This window comes from Aplidium turbinatum, chromosome 15, assembly GCF_918807975.1.
Source record: "Aplidium turbinatum chromosome 15, kaAplTurb1.1, whole genome shotgun sequence".
Classification (NCBI taxonomy): domain Eukaryota; kingdom Metazoa; phylum Chordata; class Ascidiacea; order Aplousobranchia; family Polyclinidae; genus Aplidium; species Aplidium turbinatum.
The window spans coordinates 5,048,711-5,076,526 of NC_137486.1; the positions used below are offsets into that span (position 1 = coordinate 5,048,711).

At 40.3% G+C, this 27,816-nt stretch overlaps 2 protein-coding genes and 1 pseudogene across 2 annotated transcripts; 2 read left to right on the forward strand and 1 right to left on the reverse strand.

Annotated features, from left to right (window-relative positions):
- The window catches only part of LOC145784425 (uncharacterized), a 276,670-nt pseudogene extending 273,742 nt beyond the window's left edge, over window positions 1-2,928 (forward strand).
- Window positions 759-17,924, reverse strand: LOC145784423 (uncharacterized). The gene is made up of 10 exons (XM_082596240.1): window positions 17,855-17,924; window positions 10,271-10,362; window positions 6,019-6,270; window positions 5,687-5,877; window positions 4,602-4,665; window positions 4,363-4,490; window positions 3,739-3,962; window positions 2,022-2,201; window positions 1,722-1,855; window positions 759-893 (listed from the first exon to the last, which is right to left on the reverse strand). Exons 1-10 carry the CDS (start codon window positions 17,893-17,895, stop codon window positions 784-786), a joined length of 1,416 nt encoding a protein of 471 aa, XP_082452366.1. The 5' UTR covers window positions 17,896-17,924; the 3' UTR covers window positions 759-783.
- A 2,724-nt stretch (window positions 17,925-20,648) lies between these two features.
- LOC145784713 (uncharacterized) lies at window positions 20,649-21,011 on the forward strand. The gene has a single exon (XM_082596570.1). It carries the CDS (start codon window positions 20,649-20,651, stop codon window positions 21,009-21,011), a length of 363 nt encoding a protein of 120 aa, XP_082452696.1.
- The last annotated feature ends 6,805 nt before the right edge of the window (window positions 21,012-27,816 follow it).

The window sequence follows — 27,816 nt, forward strand, 5'->3', positions numbered from 1 at the left end:
TCTTTGCAGCTATGTGAATCTGCCTTTTCAACACTTGTAAATATGAAGTGTAAGCAACGTAACCGTCTTGAAATTGAGCAAGATATTCGCTGTGCTCTGACATCGCCAGAGCCAAGAATTCCGAATCTTGTAGCCAAATTTCAGGAGCATGTGTCTCATTAAAAATAAATTGCTAAAACCATTTCACCTGTTTTTGAGTTAAATGTTCATAGAAATTGTTTGTGCCCAAATTTACAGCACGTAGGGAACCCCTGGCCTAGCCAAATGATTTCAAGGTTTAGACTAAGAAAAAAAAATATTTATTTGTTTTCTTAGTGATTGCTTCTGATTATAAGGTAGATCGCTCATTAGAGGAAGTGTTTTAGTACCACATCGCCTTTTTCAATTAGCCTTTTCCAGTTTTGACCAAAAAACCTGAAAAGAAATCTGTTGTCAAAGTGCTATTGTTGATTTCTTTCATCTTTTGTTTCATTGTATGGGTAATTTTGTCACCAATTTTTGTCGTTTTATGTTCACACTGGTTTGTGGCTTCAGGCGTTGGTGGAATGAGATCGTGAGAATTGATAAACAAGTTTGAATTTAGATCCCATAGCAATGGTTGTTACTGCTTACTGCGAATCAAGGACTGTGAATGAGACACGAAGGGGCCAGATACAAAACCACATATCACAAAATGTTAAGAATATAAGCACCCCGGAGAGTGCAATATCTTTAGAAATTGAAACGAATATTAATTAGCACACCCATTCATTTGTGCTTTCTGGCAACAACATTCTTCCATGGTCAGCTGTTCTTTGTAGGAAAATGAGCTTGGTAAGGTTTTCTTCGTCGTTTTCTGTTGTTACTTTCAATCTGTCGTTCCAAAGGCAGATCGCATTCATCTTGTATGTATCCTGATAGAGAATAGCTATGATTTATGGCTTAGTTGGAATTATCACATATTACTTATTCAACTTGCCAAGTGTACAAATCACAGGATGAAGTTCTACAGACCATGCCCCTGAGAAGGGCCGTAGGCATTTCTCTTCAGAGCAGCGTACTGTTCGGAATGGCCCGCTTTGGAGAAATCGCAATTAGGAGACAGCTTTTTTTTGAAGAAAACCGATTTGGTGATTTTAAAAATCTAGCGACGGCTTCTGTTTATTTAAAGAATTTGTAGGGATTATTTGGGTAAGCGGTTGTTGTTTTTATCTTCCCATACCCATGCAAACGAGAAAGTTATTGTTTTAGTGAGGTAGACGTAAATTAGCTGATATCAGCATATCTAGCAACTTTGGTTGAGACATTTTCGCAGAGACTTCATTTGATTAACAACTACTCTTCATCACGAAACGCCATTTGACAACTTTTTTTCGCTGAGACTTAATTTGATTAACCACTAATAAGCTAATTCCTTTGAATAAACAGATGCCGATGTGAGATTTCAGAAATCTCCAAAAGAGGCTTTCAACGAAAAAGACTTGTCACTGAATCGGATTATCTGAATTGGATTTCCGAATAGTAGCAGACCGCGTACTATTCAGTCATGAGAGAAATCTAGAGCTGTGATTAAAGGGGCGCCACTACACAATCGAAAACAGGGTGAAACAAAACTAATTCTTCCCTTTGTGTCGGTAGTGAAACTACAATGCTCACTTTAGGGCTAAAAATCAATATTATATGTAAAAATCAAAATAACACAAAACAGTCGTCGCCATCAAATGTGTTTACTAATATCCCACCTCTCCTTTTACACTCTGCAGTGCTGGGTATCCCAATCTCCCAGAAGTGCTCCGGCGTAGAGGGAGGTAAATGGGTGTGGCGATGACGACATATCTTTTTGATGGTCTCTTCTCGTTCCTTGTCTGGTAGGTCGCTGCATCAGCGTAAAATGTAATATTAGTTTTCTAACTATTTATTGCATTAAGTTTGAAGGTAAAAGAACGAGTGATGAGGTCCAAAAAATGTGGCTTAGCGAAAACAAATCTCTCTCCAAGCAGACAAAACTTTCCCTTGATGAGGTAAGTGCATTCAGCCTTCACCTGTAATACGCTTCACATTGTGGACAAGCCTTGGCTTCTAGTTGTTCTCTCTTGCTCTTCTTTCTAACAACCTTTTGAAATTTGTAATCAGATTGTTTGGCAGGGACAACGTTGAAACTGTCTTCTAAAGTTCGAGTCTTGACAGCTGAAGAACTACCCGCTGCTGCAGCAACAGACTTGCTGCAATAAACAAGTCAATTGAACTGAAAGAACACAATCAAGCAAAATATTGACTTTAACAAATTCCAACAATCCAATATTTGATTCCACTATTATTTATATTAAAATTAAACAGTAAATGCTACAAAAAATGCTCAATGCCAAACAGAGCAAATCACATCAAATACAGTTACATCAAATACTATTCACTAAAAACCTGAACAGGTTGTTTCACCATCATTGGGATCACCAGAAGGTTATGAATCAGGAAAATGTCTTGCAGACAACATTTTGTGCATAATGAACAGTATACAAACTAAAGGTCCTTTTTCACTGAACATGTAATGTCAAAAAACTAATGCATCAGGAGACACATTCTACAGTGGGTTCTGTGGGGGAGTCTGGGTTGTTTTTTTCGGCATCCAGGCCGGATAGCGACTGTCAAAACAGCGACTGTCATAATGGCGACTTCATAATAGCGACGTAATGAAGTGAGCGACTGTCAAAACAGCGACTGTCATAATGGCGACTGCATTAAAACAGCGACTGTTATGATAGCGACTTAACACTTTAAACCGAACCAAACCGAACCCAGCTACTACAAGGCAGAGACCTGACTCAGCGAATGAAAAGATACGTGACAATGAACACACGAATCACTGTTGTACAGCAAAATCGAGGCCAGTATGATCTGCGGCAGTTCCTTCGAGCCCTTGCTCACAATAATTTAGAAATAAACGTGGCTTGATTTTTATTGCAAGACTTTTGGTTGTTTTAAAGTCCCTTTTGGTTTCAATCTTTTTCTAGACCCTGAATTTTATTGCAAGGCTTGACGACTTTCTGTTGTTTGGCTTGACTAGCCTATTTCTTTTTAAATCATGTGACTTCTATGGATAGTCCAAATAAAATGTTGTTTTAAAGTCCCTTTTGGTTTCAATCTTTCACTACGCAGTGTTTGCCTATTTGTGCGTGCATACGTGTGTAGAGAGGTGTGGGGGATGGAAGGTATGTGTGGAGGGGGTGAAAGAGTGCGTGTGCGCGTAAGCCTTGGATTTAATAAAACAAGTGAGGTCGCTGTTGTGGCAGTCGCTGTTTTTGATGAATCGCTGTCGTGTAGTCGCTCTATTGACAGTCGCTGTTTTAAATGAATCGCTGTCGTGTAGTCGCTCTATTGACAGTCGCTGTTTTAAATGAATCGCTGTCGTGTAGTCGCTCTATTGACAGTCGCTGTTCTGACAGTCGCTATTTGGAACCCGAGCCGTTTTTTTCGGTCATTTATCGGTCATTGACCAATTTTTTAGCAAAATGTCCAAAAAAAATATAGTTAATTCGGTCAAAATGTCCTAAAAAAACAACGTTTCTCAGCGAAACTTAATGTTGTAGCTAGTCAGGAAGTGCAAATTTTGGTTTGTATCAGCTACTTGAAAGGAAATATTTTCATCAGAAAAAATGACCAAAATAAATAAAAAATGACCGAATTTTTTCAAGTCATCTCGGAGAAATGACCAAAAAGTTTCAGCGAAAAAAAACCCTGATGACTCTGATACCATTAACTTACCATATTTTCTTGACACAGGAGGTGTTATCTTCATCGTCGCTAATGATCACACTTTCTTCTGGTGGAAACGCTTTAATCTTGGAAGACTTCTTCTCGTCCAAAGGATCACGAAAAGGAGCATTTGATGCAAATGAAGTTGTATTAAGAACGCCGTCCGTCTTATTAAAGATTTCGTCAAAAGTGGTGTCATCGTCAGGGGTTAGCTTAACCATTTCCCGTTCTAGCTGTGGAAGAAAGATGATTATTCTCATTGCAGCAGTTGAAAAGAAAATTTCGTGTAAACGTTATGGTAGCATTAAAAATATAAATTAACTGCAAAACTTTAAGCATCCGGACAAAAACTATTTATTTACATACCACAATGATGCAGGCCATGATTTTGAATAAGCCGGTACAGATACATGGTAGTAAAAAACAACATCAAAGACTTTTCATACGTCAGCAAACTTTCAAATCATGTTGTTTTTCATGAAAAAGTTGTCGAGAAAATAAGTTTAGCTTTGCTGTTTTCAGGTGAAATATTTAAACTACAAACGCTGGAAAAGTGCAACAGAAAGTAAGATGTTACTATCAACAGAGCAGATGCTGGTGAAACTTTAACCTGTCAGTTAATACGGCCATTACCTCCGAATCTTCTTCAAACCCATCAAATGGAATTGGAGAAAGTGACCTGGGTTTGTGCTTTTGCAGGTTAAGGCTGTCGTTAAGCGTTGGGAACTTACCCAGCACACTTTTACCAACAAGGCCACCATCTAAAACGTAAACAAGTACGTAAGTAAGCGATAATATAAAGTCAGCATGAAAATATTTCCATATATATAAGTTTGATTGTCACAACATGGTGAGAATTGACAATGTCTCACCTCCAGCATTGCTCTTTTTCTCTTTTGGAATTTTCAAACTGATGCGTTTCTTCGATGGGGAAATCTTGAAAGCATAGTAATATTGGTAAGGAACAACAAGTGCAGCAAGTAATAGTTTACATGACTACACCAAGTTGTGTTTTGATACCAGTTTAAGAAAGTGGAAAGAAACACGTTACAAACATCGATTAGGAAAAAAAGTTTTTCAAAACAGCCTCTTGTCAAAAAGATAAACTTTAACAACACATGCTATTGCCAGGTCAAACATGCATGCTTGCACTGAAAGAGATACAAAAGAAGTCAGATGTCTGAAGTCACTTGACATCAAACCTAGCGGGGGACTCGCAGCTGCCACGGGTTCAGTTTCGTAGCAGTCCTTAAGCAGAACATGTCCGATTCTTCATTGCCAATAATTTAGTTTAGTTACGAGAACTTCTGAACTCGTCTTCTTTTTCGTGTGTAACATGACCGTATACCATCAAGAAAGTTGTTGCTCTATCGTTGAACTCAGACAAGTCTCATGATTTTGCTTTCAGATCAAGGTATTGAAGCAGATGTTGCATTGCTTGCTCCTGTCCGCTTTTGCAACTTGTGTTTCCTAAGGTACCCCAAGTGTTGCATCAACATTTCACCTTTGCCAAGTTTAGTTCTTGGACAGCAGAGTAATCGCTAGTATTTTTATGACAACTAAGTACACATTTCAACGACAGTACGTTTGGGATTCACGTTTCTCTTAGTGAGACCTGGTAATTCAAATTCAAGTTTCACCTGTCGTAAATGTGGGAGTAACACTGTCGCAGTTTAACGTGAAAGGCCTTACAATACTTCCGCAACCTATCCGGGAATCGACAACAGGTAACGACGATAACTCAATCATGTTCCCACAAACAGCTGCTAGCAATACCTTCCTTTGTCTAACCTTGCTGCTAGTCTAAACAACGCAGCAAGCCTGTTCGTCAGAAAGATTTACAAGATACTTGAAACGACCGACCTAAATAAAATAACAAACCGGAACTGTATAAAATGAAATGAACGGGCATTCACCAATTCACTATTTGTCATTTATACACTTGAAAGGAACTTACCACGTACACTCTTGTTGAAGTCAGAAGACTTCTTCTCTCATCATCTGATTCATCTTCAATGACTTCTGGTTGGGTTTTCTTGACGACGTTGGACGTTCCGAGCAATACTGGGGAGGAAGGGATGGAATATTCCACATCATCCTCATCGGAATCAACACTGATGCGGGTTTCATCCGGATCAATGACGTTTCCTGGTTTGAGATTTGTAAAATGATAATGGTGACTGGTCCAGTGAGAAAAACATGAGTTTAATGACAAAAATTATACTGCGAAACTTACAATCAAAGTATTGCACATTGTTTAATGTTTATACAGTACTTAAACTATGGTACCTTTGAAGTTATTATGAAATGGAGTAGAACTTTTTCTTGTTTTGGCTTTCTTGGTAGTAGATAAACGTTTTATTGATATATATGGGGGTGGTGGCTTCAAAAAGTTTTCCGATTGTTCCCAAGGCACTTGATTTTTGTTTTCTCCAAGATTACACTCATCCTCATAAGATGCATCGGGAAGACAGGTGTCTGGGGCAAGAATAACCGGATTTTTGTGACTTTCTGACTTCTGTTGTGTTTCAAATGGAAATGCTGCAAATTCAAATTGTCATTAATAAAATATGCAAAACTGTTGATTTACAATTCACCAGCTGCAAAAATGCATGCACCAGGGTTGTCGGTATTTTACCCGACCCAAAAAAACCCGGGTGGGTTTTTTTGAAAAAACCCACTTAAAAAAACCCAAAAAAAACCATAAAAAAACCCAGAGCATCATATTTGTCCAGTTTTTATTAGAAAATTAAAAAAAATGAACAAAAACACTACAAGGCACTTAAAACAAACTTTAAATTAGGACTTAAAGATGTGATTATGAAGTAAATTTCCAAGAATAAACTGAAAACGCAGTGGATATTGTACAGTACACAAAAATCAAGTAATGCCACTTTGTGTATGTATACTACATTGATTGATTGATTGAATTTTTATCCTCGGACTGGGAAAGCTTCAATGCAGAGCTTAATCCTGGCAGTTTTGCATACTTGTAGAGGCTTTGAATCACTGACGCAGGCCCGGTCACCGAGATTGACAGAGTGAAGTTTCCGAATGTTGAAGTCTTGTTGCTGGGGAACTATTCCATCCATTAGATGTCGCTGAATGGAGAGCAGTCCTTAACGTGCGTTGCTTAAGCGCACACCCCGAGAGTCGAACCAGCGCCGCTTGATCTTGAAGCTTCTTTGTTCCAGAAGTGACGCGCTAACCAATTGAGCTATCGGGGCGGACATTAAAACTCATTCATGCAAGAAGGCCTTATAGTTAAACTGGTGAAAGTACTACTCTACTGTAGTCTGTATATATGATGTGAAATACAATTTAGGAGGCTATTTACCAATTACAGATTCTGGATTCTAACGCATGGCTGTTTCAGAGCATTTGCCTAAATGGCCACGCAATCGCTCAATTGCTCAATGCTCATCCATTACTATATATAATATATATATAAATGATAAAAAATATTTAAACATGATGGCATAAATGCTCCTTGCCTTCAAATCTAAAGCAAATGATGCAATAATGTGATTTCTACCACGGTAGCATCAACTTGGTATAGAAATCAGTGGATGATGCAACATCCAACTTGATCTTGAAATTAATGGATGATGCAACATTCAAGCAACAACAGCCCTAGTGCATTATTTTATTGAGTTATGCAAGCATGTACTGTGAGTGAAAGGCACTTCATTCGTAAAATGTAGTTTTGAGGTGAAATAAGCATGAATCTACCTTTTTTTGCATCTTTTTAAAAAAAAAACAATAAAACCCAAAAAAAACCCAGGTTTTTTTAAAAAAACCCGGGCGGGTTGGGCTTTTTTAAAAAAAAACGGGTTTTTCTCAACCCTGGCATGCACAGATACGCATGCTCATTGCTCATTATCCAAAAATCCAAACTCTGAGAAGATCGAAACACTAAACTCTGTAGTGAAGGGTTGGGAGTGTCATAAAAACTTGCAATTGACATGCAAATAACTGATTGGCATGATCCGAGCCTCCTGGGTGTTATGTTCTACTCCTTTAAATGGTAAAAAGATAGGTCAAACAAAAAAGGTGCAGCATAGAATATCCACAATTTATTAATAAAATGTTATATAAATAGTGACACGTAACAAAAGCGACTCCTGATGCTCTTTAATTAAAAATAAAACCTATTTTATATCGGACTATAACAATTTTTTCCAATGGTGAACATCTTTTTTTACCGTATACTGATATTCAGAGCATTTGGTGTCTTCAAACACTGCATGGAATTGAAGGATAGATATGGTTGTTGATATCATACATGATTTTAGGTAGCCAGTACTTTAATATATATAACAAATTTTGTAAGAGGCAGTAACGCTTCAAAGCAATCAACCAATCAGAAATACAGGTAGAATAGCATTTTATCCAATCAGAAGTTAAAGGTAGAACAGAGAAAAACGCAAACAATTCTGATAGAACAGGGGTGGGCAAACTTTATATCTCGAGGGCCGCATTCAGAATCTGAATTTGTTCGAGGGCCGCAGTATAGTATAATTAAGATTATAAGCCAAAACATAATGTCTAAAATAGTCAAAACACAAGCTTTTATTTATTTTTAAAGTGACGAAAAAAACAGAGATTTTATATATAGTAGCCTACATGCGTTAATATAAAAGATATAAAAAATGTTTGTCTCAATTATTTATTTGAATACAACCCACATCAAGATAACACTTTGCCAGACGCACTTTGAGCAAATTAAACAGAATACATCTGTGAGCGAATTAACATAATCAGAAAAGCTGTCGCGTTCGCCGCTTTTCTCTCTACCAAATACCAACACCAAGAGTGGTGGCCTTGATCCAAGACTAAAACGAAAAAGAAAGTCTCATGATACGACAGGCTGAAGTCAGAAATTTCGATGTGACGTAATCGGCTGTTTAGCAATGGCTGCTTTGACACTAATAATAGCCATGCATTCATGCAAGATCATAATGTGGCTAGGGAAACAAACTACTACAATGCGACAAAAAGACTATAATTTATCTTTATCAAGATGAAATATATGAAGAAAAAGTTTAATCAAGTCATTGTACAGTAGTAGCCTAATTAAAATTTTCAAGCAATTTTAGGATTTTTTTTATATACTTGCTTTAGGCTTTCGCGGGCCGCACAGAAGTTGTTTCGGGCCACTTGCGGCCCGCGGGCCGTAGTTTGCCCACCTCTGTGATAGAAAGTAAATTAAGTGAACGTTTCGCCGTAGCCAGCATGGCCTAGAGGGTCGGGGAATACATTTCGATGAGGGGGGTCCAATTAGAGCTGGGCGGTATTACGATACGATACGATATTTTATCGGCAGCGATATTTATTCACAAAGCTCCGATTTTATCGTTTATAAATGCACTGAAATTATAGCAACATTTTCGCATGCGCAGTGACTCAGACATCGCATGCGCAGACAACCCAGTGTGTGTGCATTATTTACGCATTGCGAGCAGTCTGACCTCGCATGCGCAGACAACCCTCAAGCGTGTGTGCATTATTTACGCATTACAAGCAGTCTTTGTGATTACGCAATGCTGCTTATTGATTCCCACGTGTTGCGTTGTTGCGAAGGATAAAGTCCGGTAAATACGATAGGAAGCTTGCAAGCTGACTGAATTTACGTAGCATAGTGTAGCGGCCGTAGCCTACGGTAGCTACAGCTAGGTAGATACTTTATTTTGTTTTGCTACTCACAGCTGCATCTCTATTTTGCATCAAAAACTATCAACAAGGATAGCTGCATCTGTACATGGTGGCGAGCTAATAATGCACTGACTTTTCCTACACTTGCAAAAGTTGCAAGAAAACTTCTGTGCATTCAAGCCACCAGTGCTAGTAGTGAAAGGGTGTTTTTACTTAGTGGCTCAACTGTTTCGAAGAAGAGATCGTGCCTTATACCCTGCAATGTCAACATGCTGACATTTTTGTCCAAAAATCTTTAGCTTGCGACAGTTAAATCGCAGCATTGTTTGCAATAAATGTTGTTCATTTCAGTACCAGTGCTCAGTATGTTTTTCATGCAGTTATAGAAAGCCGTGCTTTGCGATTCGCCGTAAAATATCGAAACTTAGATAATATCGTTTTATTTTTGGTACTATCGTATCGAAATTATTTTACCAATATCGCCCAGCTCTAGGTCCAATTCCCATCCCTGTCATACCTCTTTTTTCTTCCGTAATTACCAAACAAAGTTCAAAGCATGGATGAACTCTCTGGCTGAGTGCTAGAAGAGTCACAATTGGACGGTAACCACTTAAACATATTCTAATTAGATGACAGTGTCATTGCATCTCACTGAGAATTGACATCTTAAAGGGGCTACCGTTATTTATAATAGTCATCGAAAACGTTACCCTGTCAATCTCAGTGACTGGGTCTGCAGCAGTGATTCAAAGCCTCTACAAGTATGCGAAACTGCCAGGATTAAGATCTGCAAGAAGCTTTCCCAGTCCGAGGATAAAGACTCAATCATTATCAATCTCAGGCACATCCCATGTAACTTTGCATAAAAATTAATGGTACATCTAACCTTCATAGGGAGTCTGCTTTGTTTGCTCTGTCTCAGTTTGTTTGGATAATTCTCGATTTGTTTTATGAAGAGCAACCAAAGCTTCTTGGACCCTACCAAGAAAAATAAACAATATTAAACTTCACTGTTAATTTGTTAAAGTATACAGACTAAAAACATATGCACTAGTTGAATATGAGCACTGTCAAGTATTTTACCTTTAACTGCTTTTTTACTCTCCAAATAAACAAAATAATGATCATGATGATGGCGTATGAGCGATCTTTCCAGGCTAGATTGGAGGGCAGGAAATCTTCAGCCACTCAGCAGTCTCGTCGTCCAGGACCCTCAGACCATGCGCACCGTGTGGAGGCCGGTGGATTAGGCAGTGATGGATGACATGATCTGCAGTCTGTTCAGTGGCACCACACTCGCATTCTGATGAAGGAGCCAGGCCCCACTTGTGCATTTCCGAACGAAAGCGGCCAACGCCAGTTCGCAGGCGGTTAAGCCTGACCCACGCAAGCCTTGCGAGGGACATCCCTGGTGGACGGGGATCGGCGTCGGGTATGAAGTCACGGAGCGTGGAGGTGTGATTTTGCCACTCCGTGTTCCACATATGGTTCGTCCAGTGTGCCGCACTTAAACCAAGTTCTTCTGCGTTCTTAAGTAGTTGTTGTGCGGCAGGCACAAAGGGGCGTCTTGATTTCAGCCGCTGCTTTATAGGTGGTGGTCTCTTGAGTGCTGCATGGAGGAGATGGTCGGGGTCCAAAGCGCGGTGGGCGAGAGAAATCGTGGCTCCTTTACGGCGTAGCTCAGCGGGTTGGATGCCTGCTAGGATGGGTAGGCAGTCCGTTGGAGTGGGACGCAGGCATCCAGTCACAGTACGCAGTGCGTCGTTGATGGCGGTATCAATCTGGTGGGTGTGAGAACTACGACACGTGACCGGCGCGCAGTACTCAGCGGTGGAATGAACAAGGGCTAGGGTAGCTGTACGAAGAGTTTTAGCACCAGCTACCCAGCCGGAACCCGCCAATCGCCTCAAAAGTGCAACGCGTGTAGATAGTTTTTTGCGCAGTGACTTCAAGTGCCGGCGGTACGTGAGTGACCTGTCCAGGCTCCAGGGTTATGCCGAGGTATGTAGGTTCGGCACAGTAGGGCAGGCGTTCCCCATCAATGTTGATGTTTATCTCACGCTGTGCCTCCCGATTGTTAAGGTGGAAGGCCGCCGACACTGTCTTTGACTTGCTGAGCTGTAGCTTCCATTTCTGGAGGTATGCTGATAGTGTTTGCATGTCTTGGCTGAGGTTCCTCTCCACTGACTGCCAGTTTCCTGCTGAGTGCAGGAGTGCCAGGTCGTCTGCGTAAGCATACTTCCTGGAGATGGTGGGGGGCAAGTCGTAGGTGTATATGTTGAACAGGAGAGGAGCCAAGACTGAGCCCTGTGGGACGCCGTTTTTAAGTCGACGTAGTCTGCTTTGACGACCGCTACCGGTTGTGAGGGTAAAACTGCGGTTTTGCACAAGTTCCATCATCATATGGACCATGTGTCTGTCAGGGAGCAGACGGAGTAACTTGCAGGTAAGGCCGCTATGCCATACGGTATCATAGGCAGCCGTGAGATCAACAAACACGGCGCCAGCCTTTTTCTTAGCCGAGAAGCTGTCCTCAATGTCTTGGGTCATAAGTGTGACCTGATCTACGGTTGATCGTCCGTGTCGGAAACCAGCTTGTTCACGGGGGAGCTGCGGATCTATTATTGGTTCGACACGGGCGTAGATGAGTCTCTCGAGGATCTTGAAGGGGATGCAGAGCAGTGAGATTGGACGGTAGCTCTTCGGGTCCCCTGGGGGCTTATTCGGCTTAGGAACTGCAACCACAAGAGCTCTTCTCCAGATTCTGGGAATTCTCAGGTGGCGCAAACAGCAGGAAAGGAAGTCTTTTAACCAAGACTTTAAGGAGGCAGCAGCATGGAGTATCAGCTCCGGGCAAAGGTGGTCAGGGCTCGGGGCTTTACCTGGCTTTATGTGCTGGAGGGCGGCGGAAAATTCTTCCGGGGTGAACTAACCCGAGATGTTGTCCCCGTCTGGGGTTGTTACCTTCCAGAGGTCTGTCATTTCTTGCAAGACGGATCAATCTGATTCACGGTCTCTCGATTTGTATTTCCCGTTCTCCACAAGTTGTGAGGCGGTGGAATTTGCTGAAACGGGACATTGTTGACGAGAGGCACGTGATCTGCCAGTTAGGTTGTTCAGTGTACTCCATGCTATGCGGCTGGAGTGCGTGAAGTCGATTGATGCAACGGCTTCTGTCCAGCGCTCCTTCCTCTTTGAGTCCAGCCTTGCCAGCAGAGCTGTGGCTGAGCTGTTGGTGTCATTGCCCTGAGGGGCGTGGAGGAAGTCGGAGTAGAGGCTTTCACACTCCTTATCCCAGCACGGTATGTAGGTCTTTCGTCGGCCGCGGGGGATGGATTGTTTTGCTGCTGATGTTATTGCATCACAAAAGTCCTGGTAGGCTTTTTCCACGTTGTTGGTGTGTGGGGATGAGAGATACTGTGTGGCTTCATTTGTGAGGATGCTATAGTACTCCCAGTTAGCCATTCTGAAGTTCCATCGCTTAACAGGCTTGCTCGGGACAGGCATTATGAGCGTTGGAGCCGTGATAATCGAGGGTCGATGTTGGGACCTGGGGAACTTCTCTAGCACACGTCTGTCCGGTTGGCAATTATCGGGGTCATCACTTGCGAAAGCCAGATCGGGGTTTGTACCAGTGTTCCAGCGTCCGGAGAAGAAGCTCGCTGCACCCTTGGGATCGTGCAGTAGGGTGAGGTTATTATTGGCTGACCATGAGGCCAGGCTTTCTCCGTCGAAGTTGGTGGTGTTGTAGCCCCAGTCAACGTGGTGGCAATTAAAATCGCCAGCATAGAGGCTGGGTTGGGGGAACACTGGGATGGCTGTTGGTGTTAAGCGTGAGGGTGGTGGCTTATAGACATTGATGATGTGATAGCCTGATATGTCTATGCATAGCCACTCTCCGATTGGGCACTGGACTGATCTATTGGCGTCCAGCTCAGTTGCTCATGGACAAACGTGGCGAGGCCGTGTTTCCTGCTGATGGTTGCGCCTGCGAGTGTGAAGTTGGGTAATACCAACTTATCCACTGATGTGCAGTGGGTCTCCTGGAGGAGAATGACGAGGGCCTGATGTTTTGTGGCCAGATACTCGATGATGCTGAGCTTGCTGGCCGTAATGCCCTCGGTGTTCAGCTGCAGTACGGTGGGTCGTCGGTACTTTTCGACAGAGGAGCTGCCGCGCCCTGAGAAGGGCGTTTCCCTATCCACCCTGCGCTGAACCTGGGCTTGGTTTGCTCGAGTATGACAAGCTTCGCTTCGCATATCTTTTTTCCTTTAAGATATGGTACTGACGGGAGGGACCACGAGAAGGTGCTTGTTCTTCTCCCCCGTCAGCAGCACAGCAGAGTCAGCACAGATCGATTTAATTTTCCGGCGGGTTATAGGCTACTTCGTAACAACAATGCCCAATAAGAAATTCACGTTTGTTTTACATTAATTCGACATCTAGCCACGTTGAATTATCATAAAATAACGTTAATTGCCCAACCAGGTACCGGTAACAAATTAATAGCTCCCTGCGAGCAGATTGCCTCAATTTACGTATACACTAACATAATTTCGGCACAATTGCGACACTGCGAACAACACAAAGTCTGTTTGGAACTAGCTGTCAGAATCGGAATCATCAGATGCTGTATCAGAGCACGATGTTGTCACGTCATCACTGGAACCAAACACATCAAGAGGCTTGGCTGTAAATCTACACCGTCTTCGCCTTTCGCAATGAAGCGTCCACGTTTTGCGACTTTCGGGCTTTGACACACTTCCACACGCCTCTTTCTTTTTCATAGAGCTCCATCAGGGTGTTGTCTAAGGAACAAACATAATAATATGTTTGTTCCTTAGAACAAACATAACAAAATAATATACACTGCTAACTCAGGAAACTACACCTTTAAAACTGTGACATGCCAATATTGTATTGCAATCTGGATTCATGCAAAATGCATTTTATACAAAGATACCTACTATTTTTATAGCTTACTATTATTTTTATAGAACTTTAATGTTAATAACAAGCTGGTACTGCTATTTTGCATTCATCAAATGCTGGCATTTGCACAGCAATCTAACCTCTTAGTGTTATTTAATAAATAAGAATTGATTTCGCTATAGTAATAGCATCTTCAGCTAGCACATGTAAAAAAGAAAATTTGAAAATACGTAAAACGAACAAATAAAGCAAACTCCGATATTATCAACATGCATAAAATTCTATTCTAAATAGATGGTTACATAAAATTAAAATCAAAATCTGCAAGCCTAAATCTTAAACTGGTGTTCTGCCACGATTTTCAACACTATACTGGTACAAAATTCAAGAACACATGAACATTATCATCCATCAAGTAAATTACAATCGTTCAACCAGACGAATACAAAGAAAAGCGCAATTTAGATTACAGTCCACTGCCATAAGTTTACATTGATATAACGCCAAAAAGAATAACTTGTGGATGGGCATGGTTGAATAATCTACACTACAGGGGTCGGAGGTTGCTGATGACATGAGAGTAACAAAGCAGACTAAGTGGTTGGTTGAATCAATTTTTGTATGTTAATGGTGGCTTTAATTTTATGTAGCCATTTATCTTCAGCGATGTCTAAATTATTGTTTGCTGGGTTGTTCGGCGAAAGTAACAACAAAGCAGTCTGCCAGAGCTGGTTTCTTTTTTAGTTCACTGTTGTGGAATTTTGCATAATGTTTCAATAATGCTGCTTTGTCACCGGATTTATCAGAGTGATTAAAACTGTTCCAAATAGATCTGTGTGTGGCCCAACGTGTGAAAAACTTTGTGATGGTTTGGCCTACATAGTGTTCGTGACATATAGTGCATGTTGCAATGTATATTCCGTAATTTTGGCAAGTTAATTTTTGTTTAAGACTGAAATTTTTGTTGGGTTTACATTTAATAGAGGTGCATTCTTTTATCATAGGCTTATGCGCTCCATGGTTACCGCATAGTGCACATTTGCCGCATAGTTTGGAGGAGCCGTTGGTTGGTGTTTCTGTATTCAGGGCAATTTTTTTATATTTTGTAAGTAAATTTCCTAGCGTGCTTGGCCTTTTATATGTAATCATTTGATTGGGTTGTAGTTTTTTCTCTGCGTTGGTGGTCTTGAGTAAACTAGGAAATGATGTAGGCCAGATTACTGTGTTGGCTTTGGTTGCATTTTTTTCTGTGGGTTTAGGTAGTGGTTCTGTCCATTTTTCAGCAAGTTGAATTTTTTCTTTGGTAATTTTCTGGGGAAAGTTCGATTTCAAAGCTTTGTTTTTAAGTTGTTCCAGTGCTGCAGTATAATCGTGTTGTGTTTCATTCAATCTCCTGAGTCGTAATGCTTCTCCATGTATGATTGCCTTGAATGTGGATGTGGGGTGATGTGATTTACCATTGAGGTACAAGCGGTCTATAGCTGTTTCTTTGGTGTAGTTGGTAGTCACAAATTTGAAGTTCGAAGTTTTGCAAATGCGGTGGTTAACATCTAGAAACTCAACATTTTTATCGGTTTGGGAGGTGTTGATTTCTCTGAAAGTAAGTTCCAAGTCGTGATCGTGAAATGCTGTAATCAAGCTATGTTTTATCAATTCTGTAGTCTTTTGGCCAAATGATATCCAAATTATGTCATCTATAAAGCGTTTGAATATTTCTGCTTGTTTTAGTGTGTTGGAAGCTGTTTTGATGACGTAGTGCATGGCAATGTTGGCGATCGATACAGAATGGTTGTCACCTGTTATTATACTCTCTGGTTGCTTATAGAAACTCTCACGGTTTTGCGTGATAACATTGTCAAGACAATACAACGTCAAATCTGTGAGTGTTTCTATTGCAATCCGAGGATATGTCGTGTGTTGATCCAAAGCATATTTCAGTGCCTTTTCAATTAATGACCTTTTGACGTTAGAATATAAAGCTTTGACATCAGCCGCGACTAAATGTAATTGATTGCTTTTGAGCTTTTCTGTGATTTGGGTTTGTTTGTCAGATTGCCATTGCATGAGTGTTTCTAGATAGTGTTTGCTATCTCTACAAAATTCATTTATTTCACTTTGACAAAAGGTTATGCTGACGGGTTTAAGCAAATGTTCAATTAAAGCGGTGATTCGGGATGTTGTGATGTGGCCAGATGCCTGTAGCAATCGTACAGGAATTTCAGTGACATTAATGGTTTTTAAATTGTCCGGTGTGAGTTTGTGTGTTTTGAACAGGGGGTAGGCAAATGCTGGGTCTTTGGTCGAAAAATATTTTGCTTTACTACCTGTAATTTTGGTGTATGACCCCTGTGCAGACTTTTTTTTTCCAATTGTATGGAAGAGTAAATCGTCGTCAATAACATTTAGTTTGTGAAGTAATATTATTTCCTTTTCACATGTTTGCAGGATCAAGTTCAGTTGTGCATCAATTCCTTTCTGTGTAATATCCATTTTTGTAAAAGAATTTAACTCTCGTTCCAAGATTTGTTGGTAATCTTTGTAATTTAGTATCAAAATTTTCCCGTCTTTGTCCGCTCTGCAAATGACGATTTTATTGTTTTGTGTCAGATTGGTGAGCTTTTTTAAGCTTTTTCTTAGACCTGTGTCCAAATTGTTCTTGTGTTTAAAATTATGTGTGACCATATCTCCTAGATTTCTTAATTTTGAAGTAGCCATGTCAGTGTAAACTTTAATTTTTTCGTCAATGAGATCTGGGTCCGGTCGGGAGTGTTTTGTTACTTTTAATTTGGGTGGTATGATTGTTTTTTGTTCCTCCTCTTGTTCGCCATGTTTTAAAACGTTAAACCACTCAACTCTTCTAATGTGTTGGTGCAAAGTTAACCATTCATTAGTTTCCGTTTTTTGAGACCATTTGGATGTGGGGACAAAATTTAAGCCATGCATCAGCAAGAGTTTATCTGTTTCTTCTAATTGTATGTCTGATTTATTTAAAATCATTGTTTCTGCTCTTTTAAGGCTTTTTTGTTTTCTTTTGAAGATCTTTCTCATCTTGTACCTCTTTCTATCTCGTTGGTTTTTAGAATTGGAATTTTGATGTATCAAATGTCCAAATTCTTCTTGTTTCTTTTTTTGCTTATTCCAAAGCCAGTGAAACCTTTCGATGTGCCTCGATTTTTCAGCTTGTTTAAAGTTTAGTAAATTCCTTTTTTGTTCTTTTGATAGCATCTTCCAATATCTGTTTGTTTCAATGACAGTTTGTTTCATAGATAACATTTGATTTTGTACTGATCTAGTTTGCTGTTGTAAAAGCAAGTCGAAGTCCCATACAAGCTAATAAGTCAATAACAAGCTAATAATGTAATTACATAACTGACATCACAAGTACTATAATTTTTTGCACAGTTTGTTGTTAGCTTATTGAAAGCTCAGTTATTATAAGTTGACATATTCCTGCATTGAATAGAAACGTCAACAGCCATGTGCATTGTTTTCATAAATTACAATCTCTAATACAAACTAAAAAGAAAGAAATACATACTGCAAAAACTTTTCTTTGTAAGAATCTGATCTACTTTGCATTTCCTTTAGCAAATTATTCAGTTTTTCATTATCAGCAGAGAGCTGTTTGTTTTCCTGTGACAAGTCATCTGCAGTTTGCTTGATAGCTTGGAGCTCCTCTTTATTATACTTTTGCTTGTCAGAATCTAAGTAGAAAAGTATTGGTAAACTGTAGTACACTATTAGTGAAAGTCTTTATTAGTTTTTAACTAGGAAAAATTTTGCTTCATTTAACATAAAAAATGAGCAATAAAAGGCTTACATCAACGTTGTACTGTACAACTTGAACTATTTTCAGTTTTATATTTATTTTTTGTTGCTTAACGTCAAAAAAGCATTAATGGTCGCATACAGCTTGTTGCTTGGTAAATTCCCTAAAGGTTCTGTTATCTTTCAGAAATAGTTTGGCATCAATAAATCATAATGATTTCACAGAAGTTTACATGCTTTGAGCAGGGGTCCACGTCTATTAGGCGCTGACAGTTAGGCGCTGGTCTAGTAGGCGCGCACACTGTGGCGTCTGGATATTTAGGTGCGGAGCACTGTGGCGCCCGGTCATTTAGGTGCTATTCCTAGTAAAGTCTGCAGATTGTATCAGCTTGGCAGTTAGGGGCGTAGGGCAATGCTTTTCACACAAAATATGATATGGAACAGAAAAATATGTTGTTTTGTTAATGCGTGTGCGTTGTTGGTCATGGCTTCAGTGAGTGAAGTTGCTTAAACCGGCAATGCTTTTTCACACAAAATGTTAAATTGAACAGAAAAATATGTCATGGCTTCCGTGAGTGAAGCTGCTTAAACCGGCAATGCGTTTTCACACAAAATATTATATTAAACAAAAATATATGGGTGAAGCTGCTTGAACCGGCAATGATTTTCACACAAAATATTATATTATTACCGTAGCCAAAAAAGGACAGGCAAAGACTATGGATCTGCCATGATTTACGACGTAGGAATACTTCCGTAGGATTACTTCCAATAATGTTCGGAAGCTTGAATAATTTATTGATAAAGCTTTCACCAACGCAAACCTGGACTAACAACAAATAAAACAATAATAAATCAATAAAACAACAATATATTTTTCTGTTCAATATAACATTTTATGTGAAAAGCATTGCCGGTTTAAGCAGCTTCACTCACGGAAGCCATGATATAATTTTCTGGCAAGCTGCCAAGCTGTTACAATCTACAGACTTTATTAGGAATAGCACCTAAATGACCGGGCGCCACAGTGCTCCGCACCTAAATATCCAGACGCCACAGTGTGCGCGCCTATTAGGCCAGCGCCTAATTGTCAGCGCCTAAAAGACTTGCTCCCTTGAGCAGTCACAAAAGCAGGCAAAAATTTGTTTGTTTACACTAGCTTTTCAATGAGTCCTTTTTACATTGATGCAAGGCCTAAATACGTTAAATCCACGTAAAAGAGTGTGATTTACTGGCTGAAGTATAAGGTGCTGGCTGAAGTCCTTTCACATGGAGTTCACAATTTTACATGCCCATGACAAAGCCCAAGAGCCAGAATAAAATTCGCAAAAAAAAAAACAAAAAACTATACGTTGGTCGCCATGACGTACCAGTATCAGTAACACAAATTACCAATGGCAAGTGGTTAATAATGAAAACTACAGTAAACTCTACCTAAAACTGGAAATATTGTTAAGATAGGAGAAATAATAAAAAGCGATCATCAAAAAAAACAGAGAATGAAATAATATTGAAGTTTGTTAATTAATGCATGTTGTGACAACAAAAAATACAATTAAAAGTGCGGTGGAAAGACAGCTGAAAGTAGAAAAAAGTCGATATTGTCAAATGAGCCACTTCATATTTGAATCAGTTGTTACCTGTCTTAAACCAAGGTCTCACAGAACCTCGTAAAACATCCCACATGAGCTATGCATTAGTATGCAAGCATACACAGGAAGTGATGCATTACAATCCTATCAAAACTATATTTTCATCATTGTTGAAGAGTTGGAAAAAGAAAAAAGCAACTGTAAGCTCAAATGACTAGGAAATCATAGACACTGTGTTTCTCATAATTGCTGATGATTTAAAGCAGCACACAAAATATAATATGGCCTTTAGCCTATGGCCTTTGTAGACCTAGAAAAAGCCTTTGATCAAGTGCCAAGGAAGGTGATCTGGTGGGCCATGCGAAAACTGACTGTTGAGGAAAGGCTAGTACACATAGTACAATCAATGTACCTGAATGCTAGGAGCTATGTGCGTGTTGGGGATGGGCACAGTAACACTTTCAAAGTAGGCGTAGGTGTGCATCAGGGTTCTGTATAGAGCCAACTGCTCTTCATCATTGTCCTGGAGGCCTTGTCACTCGAACTGCGCACAGGCTTCCCTTGGGAGCTGTTGTACGCTGATGACTTTGCCATTATTGACACATCATTGGAGTCACTAGTTGACAGAATCGCCGCCTGGAAGGGAATGGAGTGAATAAGGAATGGAGCAAAGGGCCTAAGAGTGAATAATCTCTGGCATCAACCAGAACTCCCTAAGAAGATCAGAAAAGCACCCTTGCTCGGTATGTCTAAGTGGAACCGGTAGAAACTCTATCTTCTGCACCAATTGCTCCCACTGGGTCCACAAAACGTGTAGTGGAATTAAAGGGTTACTCAGACCGGACCCACACTACTCATGCCCATTGCCCACGCTGTCAGGGCACAGCAAGACCAATAGATGGCAGGCTGGTAAGCGATGTTGAAGGTGGCACACTTGACGTGGTAGCTGACTTTTGCTACCTTGGTGATACCATGTCTTCTGGAAGGGAGGGTGAGCAACTGGTGCATGCGGCTATAACTTGGTGCAAGTCAGCCTTGAAAAAGTTTAGAGAACTCCTCCTTATCCTCACAAGCAAGCAACTTCCTGCTGCAACCAGAGGCCAAGTTTACTCTAGTTGTGTGAGGAGTGTCATGCTCTATGGCTCTGAAAGGTGGGCTACTTTAGCAAGCACCATCAAGCGCCTACAACGTAATGATAGAGCGATGGTAAGATGGACCTGCCTAGTCAAGCTTGAAGACAACATCCAGTTTGAGACTCTTCTATCAAAGCTCAAATTAAATGACATCAGCAAAGTCTTCCAATTAGGCAGACTGAGATGGCTTGGTCACGTTTAGGGATGTGCTGATTACAAAATTTTTGCCAATGCCGATTCTTCAATATTTGCCGATTCCGATTCTTTGGTTAAATGATTAAAGCTGCTTTTAGTTGGCGCTCTACAAGTGGTTGCGATTTTGTTACAAGTTGCTGCCTTTGAAATGTCTAAAAGCGTTCACTTTGTCGCCTGCTCTAGACAGCGTGATTTTTTACGATAGTTCTTCACTTCTTGCGCGCTACAAAGTGGTGATAGACACGTGTTTTATTTGTCGCGGAAATCAGTTAAAAGAGAAAAATCGCCATCGCTCACAGAGTGCAAAATCAACGTAGCTTAATGCAGTGTGCAAAATATTATCTTGTGCGGTTTGCAGTATTTTTCTCCCAGAATTCAAGAAGGTGCCAGAAACAAGAAGAGAAAAAGACTAGAGTGTAAAAGAAAATGAACGCAGCGGTATTGAATATACAGAAACCTTTAAAAAAGTAACACACCTGCCTTGCATTCAAAGTTCATCAATAGGCGAAAAAAGAAAAACATCTTGTGAAGAATTTAGTATTGTTTGATCGGTATTTCCACGCACTCGCGCTACTTTTGATTAGGAAACTTTGATAAAGAATCGGCAATTTTTTTCGATGCCGATTCCGATTTTCAAAAAATTGCCGATACTTGTTGATTCCGATTAATCGGCACAAAATTAGTCACGTTGAGCGCAGCTGAAACTGTATCTCACAGGCCAGATGTGTCAACATCGCAGCACAGCGGGGTCAAGGTAGACCAAAACTTTCTTGGGAAGAACTTGTAAAACGTGTCCTTGTAGCCATGAACATGGACTCTGCCAACCCAATAAATCGCAAGGTGTGGAGGGGAAGACTTCGTTCTCGACAGACAGGCCACATCCTCGACACGAGGATTAACTTATGGCCTGTATAATCAAAATTGGTTGATGATGACAAAACAAAATATAAATTGAGACATTAAAAGCAGCTTTGAAAATTGAAATAATCAAGACTGATTTAGCAGGCCTCGAAACAACTTTTTTTATCCGGCGGCCAAACGTGTCCGACTGAAGCAAGCTGTTCGGCGGCCAATCACAAGCACATGGCGGCCATCGGAACGTCGACACGCATCAACATACAGTCTTCAAAATTAGCACATTTTACTTCGGCAGAAACGTTGCCGAGGCCAAACGACAAAAGTTGAAATTGCCTCGGCAATTGCTGTGAACGTTTATTACGAAACAATTGTACCAAAACAAGAAGCGAAAAATATACTAGAGAGTAGTCTATCACGACCGCACTGTTTGATTTGTTGTGATGTAATAATACCAAAAGTAGCGATAAAGCGAGCAACAAGATATGCACGTCGCACGCTGTTACATTAATTAACGTTAAATAACTCACAGGGAGAAAAGTAAGTTAATTTTGGGTTGATTCAACGTTCGAGTCAGCACAGATCGATTTAATTTTCCGGCGGGTTATAGGCTACTTCGTAACAACAATGCCCAATAAGAAATTCACGTTTGTTTTACATTAATTCGACATCTAGCCACGTTGAATTATCATAAAATAACGTTAATTGCCCAACCAGGTACCGGTAACAAATTAATAGCTCCCTGCGAGCAGATTGCCTCAATTTACGTATACACTAACATAATTTCGGCACAATTGCGACACTGCGAACAACACAAAGTCTGTTTGGAACTAGCTGTCAGAATCGGAATCATCAGATGCTGTATCAGAGCACGATGTTGTCACGTCATCACTGGAACCAGACACATCAAGAGGCTTGGCTGTAAATCTACACCGGCTTCGCCTTTCGCAATGAAGCGTCCACGTTTTGCGACTTTCGGGCTTTGACACACTTCCACACGCCTCTTTCTTTTTCATAGAGCTCCATCAGGGTGTTGTCTAAGGAACAAATCTATGGCTGTACCATAACGACTGGGAGGAATGTCTAACCCTAACCTTACAAGCGCTTACAGTGTGTATTATGATTTATCGGGTGCTTTGACTGCTTTCTAATCCTTTGTGATTATAAGTGGCAAAGTACTTTTTTCACAAGGCCGCTTGCGTAAAATTTTCTCGGAACTTCATGGCGGACAAATGCGGCCGACGGAAGGGCGAAACCGGCGGACAAAATGTTGGTTTTTGTAGGTTAATTGCGGCCATGGCCGCGATGGCCGCCTTCAGTTTCAAGGCCTGTTTAGCATCATCATTTTTGTATAACTTTCATAGATCTTATGTATGATACCCTAACATGATCCTCTGCAACACTGAGAAACCAGAGCAGTGGTCGTGAGACACTGGTGTCTAGCACCTATTTTGGGTCTGCTACTATTCGGTGAGTCCGATTCGGTGAGTTCCTAACCTCTAACCCTAAACCCCTAACCCTAAAACGGCAATGATAATTAGGCTACGGTACCCGATAATTTAAAAAAAAAATCCCCCGTTAAGGGATCGGACACCGAATCAGACTCACCGAATCGGACTCACCAAATCGGACTCACCAAATCGGACTCACCGATACGGGCCATTCCGCACCTATTCTAGTATTCCACTTGATCACTTAAGTTATTTTGCCTGAAATAAATTACTGAAAAAATAGAGACAATACCTCTTTCTTTTTTCAATAACAATGACTTGATAATTTGTTGCAATCCTTCAATTATTAAATTAGTGGTGGGAACATCATTTACATCCTGGAGCAAGCACAAGCTGCAGTTTGGTTTCATGATCTTTGCCACATATCAACACACTAGCCTATTTGCTTAATAATCTAGCCTATAACAAAATAAGTATCCTTGAATTCCATGTAGCAATTAACATGATAGGCCTATAGCAACATAGACTGACTTTTAATTACCTACATGAGTCTGCTACTATTCGGTGAGTCTGATTCGGTGAGTTTCTAACCTCTAACCCTAACCCCAAACTCCTAACCCTAAAACGGCAATGATAATTAGGCTACGGTACCCAATAATTTAAAAAAAAAATTGAAAAAATCCCCCGTTAAGGGATCGGACTCACCGAATCGGACTCACCGAAACGGGCCATTCCGCAAATGCCTAGCCATCAAGAAAAATAATGCTTCGCCTGTGATTAAAATCAGTTAATCATGCAAAATCCATGCTCTAGCTCAGTGGTTGCATGCCCGACTCAACATTAAGCACTGCTGGTTCAACTCTCAAGGTGTGCGGTTGAGCAACACTTCAAAGACTGCTCTACACAAGCCTGTAACTAGGGGGCACAAGGGCGAAGCCCCCCCTTCAAACATGTTTCCCTCCTGGGAAAAATGATGTTAGTTAGCTCTGTTTGTTGACTTCAGTTTTATAACCGATTTTCCAGTGTTGTTAAATTGTAAACATGGTGTGTTTAATGGTGTGGTCAAATGTTGTGTTAAACAGACAGACTCGAGATTAATTGCTGGTTAGATCCAGAGTACACCAGTTTCCAACTGAGCTAAGCAGTGTGGTGGCCGATCAGTCTCCAGAATACTGTGTAGTTGACTGCCACTAAGCGTTGTTAAAGTACCAAACAACCACCTTGGCATTTGCTAGGGATGGGCAAAATAGAATACCGAATATACATATAGAATAACCGATTGTGAAGCCAAACCGGTTTCAAAATGCGTATGAAATCGGATAATTGAAACCACTTTAACGATCGACTTCGTACCACTCCGTCTGGTCACAACGAATTTGCTGCAGCGAAAGTAAAATTGTTTTATCAATTTAGACTAGAGCAATCCGGCGTAGGAAAAACACACAAGTTTCGTTATGCGCATGAAAGAGATCTTTCTTGTCAAGCGCTATGCAGTCGTCACAGTCTTGCAGAAGTACGTACGCCGTATGGGCAGTTGGCTGTCTTACTGGTAGCTTTACTAGGCCGGGGAAACAAAAAGACTTCAATTGTTTGGAAACACTTTTCGCAACCAAATGTTGAGAAAATCTTGTTTGTTGCAAGCATTGTAAAATCGAAATGAACCATTGCAACAGTACTGGGAGTATGTGGACACATTTGAATATATATATTACACAGATTTTTGAAGTTGATGAAAGACGGCAATCAATCTTCAAAAGATTGATGCTTCTTCTTCATAGAGATGTTTTTCAAGTGCAGGTTAACTGCCACCAAGTTGAGATCCCGTTTGACTGGTGAACAATTAAAAAGCCTAACTTTGTCACACTGCAATAGTGCAATAAGCAATTTTTGTGATGTTCATTGTTTTTGCAACTCATCAAAATTATTAAAATGTGTCGATGGTAAAAACTGTCAATTATTCTGGAATAGATAGGTATCTGTATTCTATATTCGGTTTCAGTATTCTAGAATAGCTAATTATTCTATTTTTCCCAACCCTAGCATTTGCGTTCTAGGTATGCTTCTATACTTGCTGACGATGAGTGACAAGTACAGTGGCTACAGCTAGAGCTGGGCAATATTTCGATACAATATTTTTTCGGCAGCGATATTTATTCACAAAGCTTCGATTTTATCGTTTATAAATGTACTAAAATTATAGCAACATTTTCGCATGCGCAGTGCACAGACATCGCATGCGTAGACAATCAGACAACCCAGTGTGTGTGCATTATTTACGCATTGCGAGCAGTCTGACATCGCATGCGCAAACAACCCTCAAGCGTGTGTGCATTGTTTACGCATTACAAGCAGTCTTTGTGATTACACAACCCTGCTTATTGATTCCCACGTGTTGCGTTGTTGCGAAGGATAAAGTCCGGTAAATACGATAGGAAACTTGCAAGCTGACTGAATTTACGTAGCGGCCGTAGCATATTGTAGCGGCCGTAGCCTATGGTAGCTACAGCTAGGTAGATACTTTATTTTGTTTTGCTACTCACAGCTGCATCTCTATTTTGCATCAAAAACTATCAACAAGGATAGCTGCTATGATGCAGTAGACAAAATTATCAGTGTTGCTGCTTTAAAAGCTTTAGGTAGGCATACATGGTATGTGACTAGGGAGCTGATCCCCTTAGTTCTATGGGACAAACAAGTCATTATGGATGAAAAGGAAGCTTTGGCTGGAACTCTGCTGCGTTTAAATGCAAGTTTCCATGGCCAGGTTACAAACAGGCTTGGTAATGGATACAGTAAGCCAGAGCTGCCAGACATTGTTAACGATAACTCATTGTCATTGTGCTCCTATGTAAATGCCAGCAGAAAAATGTTTTTTGTACTTTTGCACATTTCAACAACTTTTCTTGCCAAACACCCGAAAGAGTGGGAAATAGATGATGGCTATGCTTCTGCTAATGGTATCATAAGTGCACTCAGAGTCTGTAATGATTCAGCAGAGGGGTAAAACTGGTATCTGACTTTCTTCATTTCGCAAAGCAAGGAAAAAATCCGCAAAACTATATTCAAGTGATGGAGGAGGATTGGAGAAAGATACCAAATCTTAGAAAATGTCGTTTATCAGCACAATGAAGATGTACAACTGCCTTTGCGAAAATTGTGTTAACTAAGACTCACATTGCCTGTTTGGATTTAATGATATAGTGCATGCATGATGCAGTTTCTTTACAATTGAATAAATTTTATTGTGCATAAGCCATGAAATTGTATTCTTCAGATAGCACAGCTTAAGAAATGCAACAATATCGCCTTTTTACAGAAAAATAGTTCAAAATTAGAATTACCGCCCTCTAGTGGTAATATTTTGCAAAAATATTGCTAAAATCAAATTCCTTACCCATGAAAATGGGGGGTTGCATGCAAGTTCCATAACAATATGACGAGTAGTTTTTAAGATATTTCAAGTTTTCTTTTCACCACTAGGGGCAGAATTGTGCAAACAATTAGGGACAAAACTTGAATATTTTTGGATATACTTATCCCATTTCTCCAATTTTTTTTAAACATTATTCAGAACATCATAGAGCATCTTTTAAATATACCCCCAATATTGCAAAACTTATACACTGACCTCTAGTGGCAAAAAACATGAAAAAATTCAAAAAGTGGGCCTCAAAATGGCCTCGGCGGTGGAGGTAAACGTCGATGAAAATTTACGAAACTTCATATTTGTGGTCTACTGATCTAAACACAGTACCACAAAAAAGGTAAGCAAAATCTGAGAGGGTTGGGGCGCCTGCAACACCCTAAGCTACAGCCCTATTTGATCATAGTTAAATGCCTATTTTCTATGTACAGATGGTAGCCTATTGCTGTGTTGCATTCATCAAAATAACATAATGCCAGTTCACGCTGCTTTTTCTATGATAACCGGCTCGGTGGCTTAGTGGTTAGTGCGCTCGCCTCTGAAGCGGTAGGCATGGGTTCGATACCTTGTCGGGTCATACCAAAGACTTTTTAAAAATGGTACTGAATCTAATTTCTGCTTGGCACTGAGCAATGGAATGGATTCGGGTAATAATGTACTCAGTTGCGCCTCTATACGGCTGCATTGACACTGTCTGCTTTGTAAAGCGCTGTAGAGCAACGCATTCTGCGATGGATACAGCGCTATATAAAAACTAACATTATTATTATTATAATATATGCTAATGTAACCGCTGTAATATATTTTTTAGTTCAGTCTTTGCATAAATATGCCCACATTGTGTACACACGCATTATGTATATACAAGTCGGCAGTAGTGGTCGAGTGGTTAGCGCATTGGGCTCGCAGTGGAGAGCCTGCATGTTCGACTCCAGCCACCCGCACTTGCTGTTGTTTCTCTAGGCAAGAAACTTTACGATAATTGCCTCTACCCAGTGATCGATTTCGAGTTATGGGTAGTACCAATTTTAAGTCATAAGTAGAGTAGACAACCGGAAACAGACATTGCAGTCGGCTGCAGC